Genomic DNA, 18,210 nt, shown 5'->3' with positions numbered 1-18,210 from the left:
CAAGAACTTGTTTACCTTGGACTAATGTAACTATGATAGTGAGATAAGAGAGAACTCTTTTCTCTCTTAGAGAGTCGAGGTAAGGAACAAAACAAATTTGAGATTGTGACTATTCTACCTGTGCCTGCAGTTTATCTAGAGATGTATTCCTTCACTTAAAACCAAAAACACGATTCACAGTTTGGACATTTTAACTACAGTGCTGCGAATTCATTTGCAGGATAATTTTATAGTTATTCAGGATAGGAATGATCGAACGAAATAGTATCATTTTTTATTGAATCGCCCGATATTTGGAAATAAATTTTTTGGTGAACTGCGCACATGAGGTGAAAATGTGAAATAAGTATTCTTTCATTTGTCAACCAGGTTTTATAAGCCAATGCTGTAGATCATACATCGCAAAAAATGGTATAGCTCCTATACTGAAACACATGGTTTGTATTTTATTTCGGTGCAAGCAGAGAATACATCGGTACAACTTGATATAGCAATCAATTTATCGCATTTCCATTAAGACGCCATTAATTTTTAAATCACATATTAATGAAGCTGAAGCTAGCAGCCAGATTTGTTAAACTCTTTGAAAATAGAAAAATGGAGTTCAGTTTTGTTCTCATAATTCTATAAAAGTATTGAGGATTCAAGGTGTTTCACGAAATTTTAATTTTCAGACTTCACTACCTTATTCAAGTAAACATTATAACGTTGCCCTGGCGAAAATGGAATGTGCAATAAAATGTCCGAGAGGTGTTTGGGAAGTGTCCGCACGCTTCATGAAGTGATTCGTCACATTTGCGAACATTTTGAACTTTGATCACTTCCACACACTTTGTGCACACCCGGTACACATGTACTGGAAGTCTACTCGACGAACATTAGCTCACATTCCCAGTAAATTTAGTGTCAGCTATTTCACACATTCCAGTCACATTTCTGATCTTTATCGTATAAACTAGGCAAGAAAATGATATAAAAAATGTTTTTAGATTTTTTTTTATTCCCTATAAGTTCAACTTTTGAAAACAAATTACACCTTCCAAATAGAATTTTTTTAAATCGGTTTTTCAAAGAATTATTCAGAAAATAAGATTGGATACTCTTTTCTCACAGGCGGCAGAATATTTCAAAGTGTGGTGTATAAGAAAATTTTAGGGCAACGTAGGTGTATGTATATTTCTGTAATAGGTGCGAGCGTGAGATATAAGTGTATAGTATATGGGCCAGTCCACTAATTATGAACAAATGAACGGGGCGTCAAAAAATCAATTTGTCTAAAATTTTTACTCCCTGTTGTATGTACTAAGATTGAAAAGTTCACCGAGTTTGAACCTTCTCGGACTTACCGTTCGCGAGAAATGTCACATCGAAGTTTATCATTTCGATCTAATTGAAGTTTAAGCACAAATTGTTTTCGTATCGTTATCGGCATAAAAAAATTATGAAAAAATAGGTATCGTATGTGAAAAATTCTTACCTTTCCAAATGTGTTATACATTTTTGGATAAATTTTCGCAATCAATCTTAAAAACAACGTTTTTCGTCAAAAAACCGCTTTATTCTACCACACCAAAACTTATCTCACTTTTGAGTTTTTCATGTGGAAGCTGAGATTTTTTCAGTAGGGAACTCAAATTTTCAGAGTGCGGCGGCATAGGATCTCACGTGAGCTACGATCAATTGACAAAGGTCTCTTAATGATACTCTCTGGTCCGAATTCAACGGAATATTTTTATTTCTTTGAATTGTGCATTGCTGAAGTAAGTCTTACAAAAACCAGAAATAAAAATAGTTCGTTGAATTACGAAAAGAGAGTACACATTAGTAAGAGACCTGTATGAATTGAACGAAGCTTACGTGAGAGATCCCATGTCCATTCGACTCTGAAAATTTGGGTTCCCTACTGAAAAAATCTCAGCATTCACATGAGAAAGTCAAAAGTAAGTTACATTTTGGTGGCGTCTGAAAAATGCGGTTTTGTCCTAAAAACGTATTTCTGAGATTGATTTTGAAAAGTTATTCAGAAATGCATATGTACGGAACATGAATAGCACATTTGGAAAGGTGAAAATTTTTCACATAAGATACCTATTTTTCATAATTTTTTTACGCCGATAACAATACGAAAACAATTCGCGTTTAAACCTCAATTAGGTCGGAATGATAAACTTTGATGTGGCATTTCACGAGAACGGTAGGTCCGAGAAGGTTCAAACTAGGTGAACTTTTCAATCTTAGTTTACACTACAGATACACTACATAAAGATTTCAGCATTGTATTATTGCGTGAATTGTGGTAGGGTGTATGTGTCTAACTATATCATGTATCGGATTCGACGTGTTTATGAAGATCTCGACTCTCACACAATTTTTTTGCTGACATTTACTTTCGAACGAAAACATATTAAACTTTGATATGTTTCTATCGTTTATTCAAATACGGTCTCTCAACGTGCACATACCATGCACAGTTCCTGCAGTAGTTGGGTACACTTCGTGCACACTTCTGCCTGCGCATCTTGTCACACCTTCCTTGTTCCAATTTACATTTCCATCACATCTTACCAAAGACTTCGGTCACACTTTCGTCACATTATCAAAATTTTTTTATTGAACCTTCGTTCACATTCCGGTTCACACTCCATTTTCGCCAAGTTTGGCTGCTATTCCGTCTGCTAGCTTCAGCTGCGTCGCATTTTATACCATGTCATCGGGGGAATGTTTTTATACGCATGTATTTCATTTGGTAGAGAAAATTGGAAGCGTATATGTTAAAAAATAAATGAATCTGATAACGTTTCCGCTTATGGGGAATATTAGATTCTCACTACGAAGGGAATGATAGAGTAAAAAATTTAGCCGAGTGTAGGTACTCAAAGTCTTTGTATATCTTACCTTTTCAAAGTATTCATACTGCGATGAAATATATAATATATATACTGCCTCGTTCTTCTCTCCTGTATCAACAAACTTAACTCAGAGTGCGGCAGTGTCTTTCGAATTTGCAAACCGCAAGAAGCTACGATAATATAGTCATATGTTTGCGGAAAAGTATAAGATAAAAGAAGACACTTGTCCGTAATTTTCATAGTCGAATAATCGAAGAAAATTTTATCGGTCAAGTCGTATAATAATTTACCAAACTAAAATAAAATTTCACGAATTGTCTGCAATATCAACCTCTGACATCAAGTATTACATGTACACTGATATTATGGAACGAACGTATGAAAAAATGCTCCAAAAATTTCGAACCTGTTCGAATAAATTATATATATATTTTTTCTCCGAGATCGAAAACATCACATCACGTACAATATTCACTACATTGGTTTGCTGATAGTGCAATGAAAAAAATTTCGTTTCTCAAGTTAATGCAAAATTATAGCAAGTGTGGTACTAGTAACTGTTTACTATTGTTGTCACTACTAGTATATTTTCTGATTATCGCGACGTTAAATCAGTTTAGTTTGCTACATTACTCCAATCAAATATAGCCCAAACATTAATTTATCGTTTCACTAACATAAAATTATCACAATATTTACAAGCAAATATAGTATAATTGATCGTGATAAAGGAGAATAATAACACGTGTTATAAGATGTTTCTAATTAAATCTACAAAAACTCGTCTCGTTTCATTTTGTAGGTACTGAAAAATATATTTGTCAGTTGCGTTAAAAATTCTGTGTAGTTAAAAACTGTAAAGTAAGCACAGCTATAAATTCTACTCGGTGTGGCATTATCACAAGTGAGGTAATACATATTGTACAGGTACCCATCGAGATTTTGAAGACTACGCAAATCTTGTTTATACCCGAATACAATGAGAATCAAGTACTCGACGGTACACGAACATTATGGCTAACAAGAAATACACTGATATAACTAATACGGTTTATAGAAACTGAAGCCGATCGTTTCACTCGCTGACCACCGACCAGCGACACGACATACGCTGCACTTGCTTCTCATAACGCTCGAGCAAATTTAGCTGTCAGTTCGGATCAGGGAGGTATATATTGATATCTGTTCGGATACAACGGGATCAATTACAACCGCGAAATTATTATTCGTGGTCAGAAAGTACGTGACACTTTCTGCAAAGGTCAACGATAGTGATTCATTTTCAGGGACGATCAAGTTATTTTCCGAACTTGAAGACGGTTCCCAATTCTCAAACTTTTCCTAGAGTTTGGTACCCGATGTTACGTTTTAAATTTATTAATGTAATTTATTGTAACTTATTTCGACACAATTCATTCGAAAAGGTTTTACTTGACAGATCAGATTCTTTTTTCTTACGTGTATCATACCCAAACACCTTTTTCCTTTCATGCGCCTAGTTCATTCATGATTCAAGTTGAGACAAACGGTATATGCTACTTATGATGGAAAAATGTAAAGTAGGTACGTACTGATATACACACTTACATTGACAAGACGCTGTCAACGGTTCGATTAGAAGAGAAAATCTCTGTTTTACACCTGTTTAATTATCTTCTCTCACTTTCACCAAGGAGAAAATTAGGCAAGAACAACAACGAACAGGGAGAATGACATGAGCACAAATTCAAAAAAGCACGGCGTTTGGCGCCCTCTCACGTTTTCCGTCTTCTTCCGACTCTTTGCAACGAGGACCGCGCTTCCCGGCTGCCCGGCGCGAACTGATAAGGCCCATGTCCGCGGTCACGTCTCTACCTCCGGAGATTCGATCCATTCCAACCTCCCTACGGACTTCGCCGGTTCTCCGCTGTTCTTTCCGTTCGCGGACTCCAGCGTGCGTCAACTCGCGGGATTGAAAAGACCTGCGATCTCAAGATTTGACACATTTAATGATTCGTTAGAAACCTGCAACCTGAAAACTGGACGGCTAAAAAAAAGGATGAAAATAAAAACTGTAAGAACTTTGAATCTGGACTACCTTTATGTAATTCAAGACGAAGAATAATAATCAGAAGATAACGTCAGTCGCTCGACATCACGCGGTCTATATTTTATGTAATTTTTGACAGTTCAATAGTCTGAACGAATATTATCATAATTACGTACTCACGGGATAATCAAGAATTCGATTTCAGAACGTTAACAAACTACTAGGGAGAGCGAATAATGAACAAATCTAATCGAAAATAGAATCGAATATTCGACTTGTTGAATAATTCTCATGGTTCGAATATAATATTCAAAATAGTTTAAATCATTCTGACAAATTGCATGGTTTCAAATATTCAAATGATTCATTTGAAATCTTGAATTCTCTAAAGTTTTCCTCTTTTAAAGGTCCGTAGGCAAACAAAAGGCGTGATCTTCAAAATTCTGTCTTGATAGAGGATTTAATGTAATTTATCAAAAGAAGTATGTACATTTTAAGTTAAACTATAAACAAATTCGAATGGTTGTCATTCAGAAATACACAACAAATCGACTGATTGATTCGAGAATTTCGAATCATATGAAAGCGAATTGGATTATTTAAAAAATCGAAATACCCGAAGTCTTGCATTATTCACAGACCCCAAGAAAATATCCAAGTTTCATAAACTTTTACCCTTACAGGTTCTCCAAAAAAATAATCAACATTAAACCTATTCATTTTTGGGTAGTTTACTTTACACTTTTAACAGCTCACCGTATGACACGAATTAATCGCTACAAACATTTCTTATCTGAAAAAATTCTTCTGCACCGAGGATGAACAACGTAGATATTTATTCATATTGCTTAATTACTTCCTGATTAAATGAAATAAAAAAACACAGAGAATGGGATGGATTCATATTTTGACTCGTGGAATTCAATTTCTTAGAAACTCATAATACACGTGACTGGAATTCATACAGCATTGCATGACATGTTCAAAAACTGAATGACGACTTGACCCGCACTGCATCATAAAAATACGCAAGAAAGAACTGCTTTATGGTACGAAACGATTTCTTGTTAAAGAATATAACGTAACAGCTGAGAGCTAATTTAAAGTTGGTAGCATTAATTGAAGCCTCACGAGTATTTTGTACCAGCCTTCAGCTTTATCTAGAAAACATATATTTCATCATCCTTGAGACTCTGAGCAGAATCAACAATTCGAACCTATACGATAGTTAAAAAAACAGAATTTACCGTTACAGTTTACAAATTCTTCAGATTTATAGCTACTTTGCTTTGCGCTTTGCAAATTTCTCTTTGCCCTTCTCTTGAAGCAACGCGTCTAGGTACTTGTATAAACTGTCTATAATTTCTGTGATGGATAAATTGGAACTATTTAATTTGTGGGCTGGTTGATAATTAAAACACAGAATTCTCGTCTCTCAATACACATTGTACCTAGAAATACGAGTACCTTATTCTCGCAACTAGCTTTGACTAACATGTTAAAAATACAAAATAAATTTGAATTTTACTTTGTCCTATTAAAAAAATTCACAGAAATTCCCTTAAAATGTACGAGATATTCTTTCAATCATGATGTTTCACTATTATACAGAAAAATAAGAATTTGGCAGCAAAATCTGATGTTTTGCGTGGGAAACTGCAAATGCTAAACTAAGCATATTAAAGAATTATCTGGTATTTATTCAAAGTGTGCTTCGCAGTTTTTCATACTCAAATTGCAATAATAGCGACTCGCACAAAAGATTTGGTGTACGTATCATATAATACCAATTCATCGATTGTGTCTTCGTATTGTCATAAAAAGAACAATGTCTCAATAACAAAATAACTTAAAAAAAAAAAATTTTCACTCATAACGAGTTGAGCAAATCAGTATTTTCCTTCAATTCTCGGAACTTTATTCGCCCTCAATTTGTTTTTCTCCTAATTTTCTGTCACCGTTTTCGACTTGCATTTCTCGTTTCCGCTTCTGTGTCGCTGTCACTTTTAACATTATAGTCCAGCAGGCCACGTCAGCTATTGTAACACCGTTAAGTTACATAAGTATATCGGTATAGATGTTTTTGCATATTAGCTAAAACTGGTGATCCATAGGGTAAGTCCTGTAGATGCCTCACTTCAGAGAGATGGCCGACCACCGATATTCTCTAGGATATATATCAGATATTGCCATTGAAATGCTAAGATGTTATTCGTTGCTTAAATGGAACACGGCATTTCAGAAGCTGCAACAATCACCGGTTTTTAATTGTTTCTTTTTCAGGATACAAATGTTTTACTGGTAAGTGTCATAATTACGTCATGATTCCCACTGTATACTATGAATGTCGGAATATCGAGGTAAATAAATTGAGGGTATTGTACGTTCAATTTTAGCTTCAATAACGCTTGTTGGACGGAAGTAGGCATGAAAAGACTATCTCACGCATACCCTCAGGGTGAAATGGTTGATGCAACGTGTTCGTATATACATTTTTTTTTTCAGACACGTGCAATTGAAAAGATCTAACCGTTACTTCGTACACCTTAGGGATGAAACGTACGTGGCATTTTGGGGTGAATCCGAGCCCAATGCACTAATCATTGCCTAAGTACTCTTCAGCTAATAAATTTGCTAGCAGAATAGTTTTTATTTTTTTCTTCTTTTAAGAAAATTCCGTTGCTAATACGCGAATTACCGAAGTTATGAAAGTTATTTGTACTCTGCGGACTATCGAAATTTGGATTGGGTCGATTTGACTCCAGGGTGCCGATCGAGGATTAAAACTAATGTTATCGTACTGTTTGATATCTAATAGTTACTGTAAGAAGTCCGTGTAGTAAATATTTTGATTTTGCCAATCAACAATTTTTTATCATATTTTTCGCTAAGGAGGAGCATCTGTACCGGACTTGGCCTATAACTACAATAGAAAATAGAACAATGGCATAGACACCAATAATAAGTTATGAACTACACTAACTTACAGTGATGCATATTTGATATCATAAACAGCAGTTGATATAACGATTTGAACAGATCATAATATGGTGATGGGGTCAAGAACGAATATTTAAAATCGAATAGATTGTCCGCGTGACGTATTTCTGCTATGATAATTAATTTGCAAAATGTTACGCAGGGTGAATGCTAATTATAAGTTCTCAAGCTGGATCCGAAGAATTCGTGAATTAGAAAACATCTAATTGTAAGTGAGAATGCTTTTGCAGCTTTTCCAATGTCATTTATTATTGCGCGTGTGTTGAGTTCGCGGCACTGTTTGACTCATCAAACACAGCTGTAGATCAGTATCAAATACATATGATGAATTCTCTGATTCTTACCGTCTAACCGACCATAGATAGCGTCGCGCATAGCTGCAATATTGCGGAACGTGGTGATTTGACTTCAAATTCCTCGCGTGTCGATGAAGACCAAGAGCGTCAATTCCCAAGAATAAGACAGGTCACGTCGTTCAGGCGCCAAATTGGCAAACTAATTGTAAGATTTGAACTGAGTCCAGCTAGACTTTGAACAAAATGCTTTTTTGGACTTGTTCCACCTAAAGACATTATGAATTCTGCAGCTACGTAGCCGCAAAGTTAGAGAATAAATCCCCTGGGCAAGATTTTCTCCAGATTTTCTTGTCCTTGTGCGAATGCAGGTGGTTCTATTAAACTAATCCGTCCCCTCCCGTTCCCCGCGCAAAACAAACGCCTTATTATTATTATTATTATTAATATGCCATGTTATTGCTGAAAAAATAGTTCGTTAAATTACTACTGAGATGACGATATGCGGGTTGCGTGAAATACGGCGCACTGTTGCTAAAATTCAAAATATTCTAGGATTTAACGGAAAAGCCACATTTGGAAAAAAACATAATGCGAAGTTACACCGAATCCAATCTCCTGATTAGACACAAAGAATTAGAAATAAAAATTTTGTTTATTATACTTAGTGAAATGGGTATCGTTACAATAACGATTCAAATACTGTTGGAATTACAGAAAATTCCGTACAAGTAAACACTTGGTGTAATTAGAGTTGTGGGTATTAGACTTTCTGATCGTTGCATCATTAAATCTCGTTGTTTAGTTTACCACATTGTTTCATTCAAATTAGGCCTTGACATCAATTTATCATTGGACCAATATCAAATTATTACACTAGTCTCTCTATCTAATATTTATACAAGAAAATATAACACAAGTGACTATAATAAAAAAGAATAGCAAGACATACTAGATTTTCTGGTTACGACTAGAAAACTCATTTTAATTTTTTACCCAGAACATGAATTTTCTGGTAAAAAATAACAAATGATAATGGTTGAGGATTGTATAGTAACCGGAATTAAAAATTTCCAACTTCTAATTTTAAGAGCGAGTCAAATTTTTATGACAGCTGCAAATAGTCCGTAACGACAATGGATGATACTCTATTTTACAGAAACATCCTAGCATTCGATATCACTTTAGGCTTGGTAAGATACGTGTCATGTGTCGAGTAAATTACACCTCTTAAGTATGACATATAAGCGCGCTACTTTCATTTAATAGTTTCTACGCATGCTTTATTCTTAGTTTATCATCTCACACGTGGAGGAGAGCGATACGCCAAAGCTTCGCAGTTGCGAGTGACATATTTCTTGCGACAAGATCAAGCTTGTCTCTAAATTTTTTCTCCATGCCATGCTCCCGAGCAACCGTCTGATCCATGCGGAAAAAAGTAATCTCTTGGATTTATATACGTGACGGTAATCATAGTAAAAAAAAACAATATATTTTTTGCAATAAAAGTAACAACAATTCTGATATTTCATTTGGCAAATGTGAAGAACAGTCGTTTATGTATCTTAAAAATACACATGCAGTGCTGAGTAACTGGCATCACAAGTATTCCGGTAATTTTTGCTCTAAAAAGCGCTGTCGACACACATTTAAATCCGAATTTGATAGAACATTTTTTGTCCCATGGGTTTATTTGTAAAATATTTTCAAATATGAAATATCTGTAAAATTCTGAAAGTTACGGCGTCTCTTGGAGTAAAGTCACAATGAAACAGAAATGCGCCTATAATTTGCTGTTTTTGAGTGTATGATAAGAGGATTAAGAATTGCACTGAAACTCGTATATTGCCCACCCATTATTTCAATGACGTAAACTGCAAAAAGAATTTTTTTATGAAAGACCGATTTCGTATAGCGAAGAAGTTCCGAGGATCAAACTTACAACTAATTGAACTCACTCTCGACGCAAGTGCTGATCGTTTATTGCTAGTACAATTTCAGTCAGAAAACTGTATTACGAAAAATTGTGGCTCTGGCGATCGTTGAAACGGAATCGTGCATTTTTTTTTAATGTAAAGTATTTTTTTCCAAATCATCGATCTTCCGTTGCTAGAGAATTCAATGTGTCATACTCACAGATTACTATTGTAATAGAATAAATGAATACTGCATAAAATTACGTTTTTTTTCCTTTACATTCTTCATTCAATTGCAATGTTAAATTCAATCCAAATACCGAGAGTTGTTGAGTATTCATGAAACCAACAGTGAATTATACATAACGGAGTTACAAACGTTCCATACGAGGCTGGCTTGAATTTTTACTGAAGTATTTGGAAAGGAGTTCGGCCACTTGTGTGTAACGTACAAGTCTTCTCGTTGCATGGAGTCGAGAATAAGAATTTGCGCAATTATGTTTGTTCGCCCTACTTTTAGCCCACATTTATAGTCAAACAATCTTTACCAAATGAAATCTAAAATGATCCTCAAAGTCTGAGTTAGAAAGTACAGTACGATGAGCTTCAGCAGCGCGGGGTAAACGTAAACGTTTTGCTGAGAAGATTAAAGTGAAATATCTCTATCGAAAACAACACACACGCAACTATGTGAAGAATATGTAATGAACTAAAATGACTTTGGATGAATGGAAAAAAGAAGTTTCATGTCATTCCTTACTGACAGAGAAACGATTTGTTGACTTTACCTGCAAATACGGCGATCAAATATGGCGAAAACAATGTTTCTTTTCTTATTTAAAGAAATTTTAATTGATTCAAAATAATATGGTCATAACAACAATATGGGTTATCAAGTGAAAACACATTCATTTGATGTAATAGAATATTTCTTGTGCCGTGTACGACCGCTGTATTTGGCAATGTTAACAAACCTTTTTTTTTGCACGTATATGTGCAGTAATATTCACGCGAATCTTTGGGTAACTATAAGTACTAACTAAAGGTTTGTAGGTGTTTCTATTACATTTATAGTAAGTTTTGCAGTGGGTTACAATAGTTAGATTCTTCCAGAAATTTGTTCAAAAGTTCAAAATTATCAAAATTCAAAAATTAAAAATATTTTTCCACCAAAATATACATTCACTCAATTCTATCAACGCTGCGGTCACCCGTTGAAGTGTCAAGTCAGACCATATTATATTGCTCGTTAGTACAATTAGTAAGTTACACAGTTTTACACATTATTACACTTACACAAGGTCTACGAAATAAATCATACAAAACACACTCTAAGTTCCAAGTTTTATAAGCTTCATAGTAACGACAAATACTTTTTAACTTTCTTTCAGCCTGGCTTTCAATTTTTCGGTTTCTTGAAATATGCTCAAACATTCATTGAAGGCTAAGAACATATCTTTGTCTTGTTTTTCACTGTGGCCTTCTAGAGCGGAGAAAAGGGTTTCTAGTTGATGAGTTGTCCATCCGCGCGTGATGCCGACTGTCTTTCGTAGCAATTCTGAGATTTGACCATCTGTTAATCTCTTTGGTTCATTTTTATTTCTTGGGTCTGTATCCACTGATCCTATCAACTTCTGACGTTTAGAAGGAGAGCCTTCTGTTCCCGCATTGAACTCTCTCTTCATAGCACCTGTTGATCGGCATAAAATATATCAATATTGAACACTAGAATAACGAACTTGATTACTCATTAGTAATTAACCGCTGTCATTTGCACCTTACCTGTTTTAACTGGCAATGTAGAATGAAATGACTGAACGGTATTAATTTTCTTTCTTGATTTAGCTTCTGGCCGTAATTTTTTAGGCGGGGCAATTTCGATGACATCTACGAATAGTTTTAAATAAATATCCTGATCGTAAATAAAAATTCTATCATGATAGTAAAACAGCATCAATAAGGTTTAGCTTTACCTGGTTTTCCTTCTGCAGTTGAATGGACGGACTGAATAGTGCATGGCGTTTTTCTAGACTTGATTCTCTTCGGTTTTAAAATTTCAATTATAGCTGTAAACATGATAATAATATGTCTGAAACAATCACAATTTGTCTATTTCTTTACGGCACAGGTCTAAATTATAAAAAGTGACGAGATGTCATGAATGGAACTGAAAACATTGGTAGCCAAAATGGTAGCCTGTTACAAAAGAAGCATGGTGATTATCTTTAGCTTGATACTAAAAATCACAACAACACATAATGCTCATAATTTTAACTTGATTTTAATAATGATCACTCTAGTGAACCAATCATGGCTAACAAACTGTCAAACAACATTTCCACAAGTACAAACGATGATCATATGAAATGGAGTTTTATTTCAATTACCTCAATTTTGATCTAATTGTGATAGTTTGTAAAGTTACGTGTCTGAAATTATTATTTTTATACTTATATCAGTGATTCGAATAATTCGGTTTTAATTCAAAGCAAAGAAATTAAAAAGTACCGTGGAGTGTTGGAGTATTCGGAAAAAATCACTGGTTGTTCATTCGAATATTTTCTATTTTCTAAACACGAATAATGCATTTAAGAAAAAATCAACCAGATAGTCTTAATCAAAAGTTTGGATAGAAGAAATAACTGAGTAAAAATCTCCAGCAACGTTACTTGTGCCAATGTATGTAATAAAAATGAATCCGAGCAAATTCCAATAACACAGGATATCGAAAACTTGAGAAAAAGTTTTATAATAAGAACATTCAAAATGATTAAATTTTGTAGTATATGATGAGGTAAGAATTTGTTTTGATTTAGTTTGTTCTTCACAAAGATTTTCACGAATTTTCGAAAGATAAAAAAATTACAGTTAGTCATCTTGAGAATGGATGAAAACTGATTTGTGTAAGAACAGTACATTAACAGAAGAGCGACGATAATTACACCTTCATGTTATAACTTTGTTGTGGATATTTGTGAAAATCTGGTCAGCGAGCAAAATCAATCGAAAAAGATTAGAATCTGATCACAATTCTGGAGTTTAATCATTTTTAATTTAATATACTAAGGATGTTATTTCATTAGTGTGCACCAACATCAGCACTAATAACGTTGCTCCAAATTTTTTAACGGTTTTTTTCTTTTTACTCAACTGTAGAGTAAAACGGTACAGCCCATTTATCCTTAACATTGTTTACCACAAAATTTATGGTTTCTGATCAGAAACCAATTTAACGCGTGAAATTACGGAAATGGCTGAGATATGTTTAATGACTGAACGAAAATTAAGAATAATAATCCCATAATTTGTGAAATATTCCAATCCAAAACATACAGCTAGAGGACTTGTGGCTCGCACCACACACGCCTGAATTGACTTGATTATACAGCTGCTCAAAAAATCCTTGGCGTTCCGATGGTCCTGGAGTTTTAACTTCAAATACCTCCCCCTGATACTCATAAATTGATTTTATCTATAAATAACACGTAAGACTGGTCATAAAGCATTCATAGTAAAAAGACAGTGTAAAACAAGGGTGAATATTACGAATCATTATGGAAAAGGTTGCGTTTCAAAAAGTGGGACAAACCTCGTTTGGTAATGTGCTTGGAGTACAAGTTGCAGTTGTCAATACTAACATTGACACAGAGCTGTCCAGACCCGACATTAAAGATGTAAAGACAACTCGAGCTGGTTCATCGACAAGGTTCCACCAAGCCAAGATTTCGGGAACATATAATAATGATGGAAGGGAACGGCGTGCCTCCTTCACACGCTGTTTTATTACATGTGAATCATAAATCAATGCCTGCTCATTGTTGATAGAATTATTCGCAGTGTTGACATTATGTACAGTTAAGCAAAAGTATCAATACAAACAACAGCTGCAGTACTTGTAAAAACAGAAGCAAAAAGTAACTTTTTGAACGGAATTGTGACTCAAAGTTAAGTGATTCGTAAGACTTATCGCATGTTTACTACAATGTAAAAAAGTGATTACTAGATTAGTGGATCTTTATCTTCCCTCTTTGAAGCCTCGTTATTATTGTAGAAAAAGATATTTTTTACAAGTAGTCTTTCAAAATTTATTCGTTCTGATGTTATTTACATTAATTGAACTCGCAAATTGAAATTTGCGTGAAATTCCATGCTTTATAGATATGACAAGATAACGTCGAACCTTTGCAGGAATTAAATAATTCTGAAGAGTTGAATAAAATAGACATACAAGTGCATTAAAAACCTCGAAAATACTGCAGAATATTTGAATGCTGGTGCAATACAATTTTTTTTATCACCTCACAGAAAACTTGACTATTCTTTATGGCATCATCAAAGAGAGTTTGAAAATTGTATGCCAACAGCATCGCAGGGCATTGATATGTTTCTGAGGAATCTACTATTACAGATTCAAGTTCAAAAGTTAAGCATGTGCTAATGAATTCACAACTTTATACCTTGATAATCGGCAGCAAATGACTAAAAGCGAGAAATGTGAGTTGGTATCAGCTTTGTTAATAAGTTTTTTTTTAATACTTGGAGAATACTAAACGAGTAAGCTAATACTAACAAGCTAATCGAACTTACATGATTTAGGATTTTAAAGCGCAAAGAAAATGTCTTACTTGTATGATGGCTTCCTCTGCCGCGCGACCTGTAACTTCAAACAATGTCGTAATATCCAAAACATGGCAAGGCAAATGTTCTAAGGCATGAAGAATTGCTGGGCCTAAATAACGAGTGTGAGAATCATCAAGACCGGTAAGCAGTAGTCGTGGACAGTTGGACGATCGTGACATAGCTCTTCCAGTGCTGAAATTGAAGGTCCAGTTGTTCACATCATCATGCATCGACTAATACTCAATTAAGTTTATAATCGATACATCACTAAACTAATCATGCAATTTTCTCACATTAAATCCGAAGACAACATGTCTGGTGGACATAGATTTTCTAATCTGAACATGATGTTGGTTAAAGTATTTTCTAGCAATGGTTGAATCCTCCTAGACAAACGTTTAATTGGTGTAATTGCAGCTCGCTGTGACGCTGGGACAATATTTTGCTGAGCTTTCAAAAAGTCTTGTTTCTCTATCTGTTAAGAAATTTAATAATATTGTTGTTATAAGCAAATCAAGTACAATTCTATTCCAAATATGAGTTCTAGTTATATTGTATTACAATTATACCAGATGCTTTCAATTTTCCGAACCAAAGTACGACAGACTATTGAGCGTATACTAGTGATACATTACAATTCTAAAATTTTAGCGAATCAAATCGGCCAATAATTTACCTTTAGTGACCTCTCGTTTATTTGATATTTCGACTTAGATGTATAAATCTGAGGATAAGTTCGTCTAACACAGCACATAACTGCTTCTGCACATATTGCTTGCAAATCACTTCCACAGAATCCTACAGTCTTGGCTGCCAAGTATGCCAAAAACTTTTGCGATGGTTTCTGTTTCCAGCTTTCTATGTGAACCTAACGATATTAAAAGAGTGACTTATAAACAAGAGAGCCAAGAGAACAAGAGAAAGTCTGCGCATAATAAGGGATCATTGTATTTTCAAAAATTTTTTAATCCTTGCGCAATATAATAACTGAAATTCTACCATATTATCACTTTCGTGGTTTGAACATAAAAAAAATTGAGTAGTTTGGAAATAGTTACCGCAAGAATTTCCTTCCTCGCATTGTATGAAGGTAATGGAAAGTACAATTCTTTGTCAAATCTCCCAGGACGCCGCAGTGCAGGATCAATTGCATCGAGTCGATTTGTCGATCCGATTACTATGACTTCTGAGTTACTGTCTAAGCCATCCATTAATGCTAAAAGAGTTGAGACAACACTCGCATGTACATAGTCTTGATGACTAGAGCGAATAGGGGCTAAACCGTCAACTTCGTCAAAGAAAATAATGCATGGCCTGGATTGGTAAGCCTAAAAACCAAAGAGATAAATTTCAATTTCTTGAATTGCAGTGTTTGGTGGAAAAATATGGATTCTAGTATTTTAAGATAACTGCAGTTTTATTTCTGGAACAATGGAATGTACTACTTTATCACTCGTTGTTTGAAAATACATTTAGTAAACAGGTTAATAGTAGTGTCAGGCTACGACGAACTGGATTGTAAACTCACTGAGTGAAAAATTTGCTGCAGCTTTTTTTCACTTTCGCCAACCCATTTGCTGAGACAGTCGGAACCCTTTCGAGAAATGAATGAAACCTTCCTTTCGGAACTGCTACATTCCGTGGCCAAAGCACCAGCTACCAAAGTTTTTCCCGTTCCTGTCAAATAAACCGGAAGAAAGGAAAATAAAACATCAAAATTATATAGTAACTAGAGGTGAAGCAATGAAATGGAACAGATCTAGTTTTAGTATTACCTGGGGGGCCATAGAACAAGAGTCCACGAGGCGGTCTTAAATTGAATTTAGCATAAACATCCCCATACATCAAAGGAAACAGAACTGTCTCCTTTAAAATTTGAATATGCTTTTCCAGACCTCCTACGCAGCTGAAATCTTTTTCCTTAGCCATTTTCGATTGAACTGTTGAAGCACTAGATGATTTTACAATATCCAACGTGGGTATTTGTAATCAAAGAGAAAAAAATAATACCGAGATGAAACATAAATGTAATTAGGTCTTCATACACTGTTTATGGTACTTAAAAAGTACTCTTTGGGCATATTTTAAACTTTTGACAAAATTTCGACTGAAATTTATGTCATTTCTGAATATTAGGTATTTGCACGATATAATTTCATGTTTTTGACATTTCATCAATCAAGGGATTTTGAAAACATGTGAAGGGAATTCTAAATGAAAGACAAATATTAAGATTCTTGGCAATGACTACTATGATCTAAAGCTGTAAAATAGATTGCATATATTCTTTGAACCAGGGATTTTAAAACAAACCAAGTATTATGATAAAAAACCTGTAACACAAATATTACAAGAGTAGAATAGAATTGTGAAATGGTACTTTAGAAGTATAACTGAATTTCAGAATCTTGAGTGAAATAAATTGTGATAGATGGATTTGACAAAAGTCTTTTGTTAGAAAATTTTAGTTTTCTTTTATTTATATCGAGCATACGACAATAAAGTCTACTTAATAGTTAAAATAAATAAGGCAGTATATATTTTTTCTGTCTTTTACAACTTACAAATACCATTGTGTTCTTTTACGTAAGCTTAATGCTGTTATCTACTTTGTTGTACCTGGTTGTATCAAACTATTACATGTTCATCGGTTTGAGGACGGGGCTAATGAAATACATTGCTAGCGATTGTTACAATTCGCATACTCTTTTTAGGGAGAGTTATTTGTGAACTGTAGATAATAACTCTGAAGGTATTCCAACTAAGATACTCGTTTTTTCGTCAATTATACTTATAGCTAATAATTTGTTCGGCAGTGTTCGCTGGAAGACCTCAACTTAACCAGCAAAGTCCACTTTCACAATTTATTCATAACATAGTGAACAATTGATTTTCAGCAGATAGCACCATTGAGTGAAAACTGGACTACACAAGAATCGTTGATAAATCGATGAAAACTTACAATTTGATATTACATATACGTTTTCATCTTTTTCTCAAAAGTGTCTTGTTGCTAGCAACTTATTAACATTTTAAACCAATGCGCAAGTTGATGTATTATTTCAGGTTCGTATTAATCGTGAAGAAACAGGTTTTCGTACTTTCAGACAATAAACATTGTTAAAACTGAGAAATACTATTATTATATTTATTATTTATCATTCATTTTTCACTTTCTCGAGAGTGAAAAATTGATCACTGCCAGGTTTAATTAATCTATTGTACTTATTGACAAAAACTAAAAAATATACACAAAAATTACCAGTACTACCTAAATATTCCAAGTAAAATATTTGTAAACCATATCTTTACATGGCTGTGATTTTATACAGCTGAGACAAGGCTCTATCGTGTGATTTGCATAATGCTTATCAGAAATGGTCATCAGATTTTGTAGGTATCAATTAATATATATTAACAATATTGTTTCATGTGCATTTAATTCGGAAATGTTTAAACTGCAAGTTTTTTGGTGCCACTTGTAATAAGTTTTATATTTAAAA

The 18,210-nt window shown here is 34.3% G+C and overlaps 2 protein-coding genes across 8 annotated transcripts in view; both read right to left on the bottom strand.

Annotated features, from left to right (window-relative positions):
- LOC124300051 (collagen alpha-2(IX) chain-like) overlaps positions 1-4,677 on the bottom strand; it is a 92,704-nt gene extending 88,027 nt beyond the window's left edge. For 6 of the 7 annotated variants that reach the window (XM_046753681.1, XM_046753677.1, XM_046753676.1 and 3 more), the window contains exon 1: positions 4,437-4,677. The gene's annotated coding sequence lies outside the window, so the exon portion shown is untranslated. Of the gene's footprint in view, positions 1-4,420 lie in introns of all 7 variants that reach the window. The other variant, XM_046753678.1, reaches the window with a different exon arrangement.
- A 6,299-nt stretch (positions 4,678-10,976) lies between these two features.
- Positions 10,977-16,636, bottom strand: LOC124299598 (ATPase family AAA domain-containing protein 2-like). The gene is made up of 11 exons (XM_046752866.1): positions 16,483-16,636; positions 16,236-16,384; positions 15,766-16,035; positions 15,384-15,575; positions 15,001-15,182; positions 14,713-14,899; positions 13,677-13,862; positions 13,421-13,559; positions 12,061-12,153; positions 11,870-11,974; positions 10,977-11,777 (listed from the first exon to the last, which is right to left on the bottom strand). Exons 1-11 carry the CDS (start codon positions 16,634-16,636, stop codon positions 11,464-11,466), a joined length of 1,971 nt encoding a protein of 656 aa, XP_046608822.1. The 3' UTR covers positions 10,977-11,463.
- Positions 16,637-18,210: the final 1,574 nt, after the last annotated feature.

The sequence above is a fragment of the Neodiprion virginianus genome, chromosome 3, assembly GCF_021901495.1.
Source record: "Neodiprion virginianus isolate iyNeoVirg1 chromosome 3, iyNeoVirg1.1, whole genome shotgun sequence".
NCBI lineage: Eukaryota > Metazoa > Arthropoda > Insecta > Hymenoptera > Diprionidae > Neodiprion > Neodiprion virginianus.
Note: the sequence above shows the minus strand (reverse complement) of the source record. Positions and strands in the feature narration are given on the sequence as shown.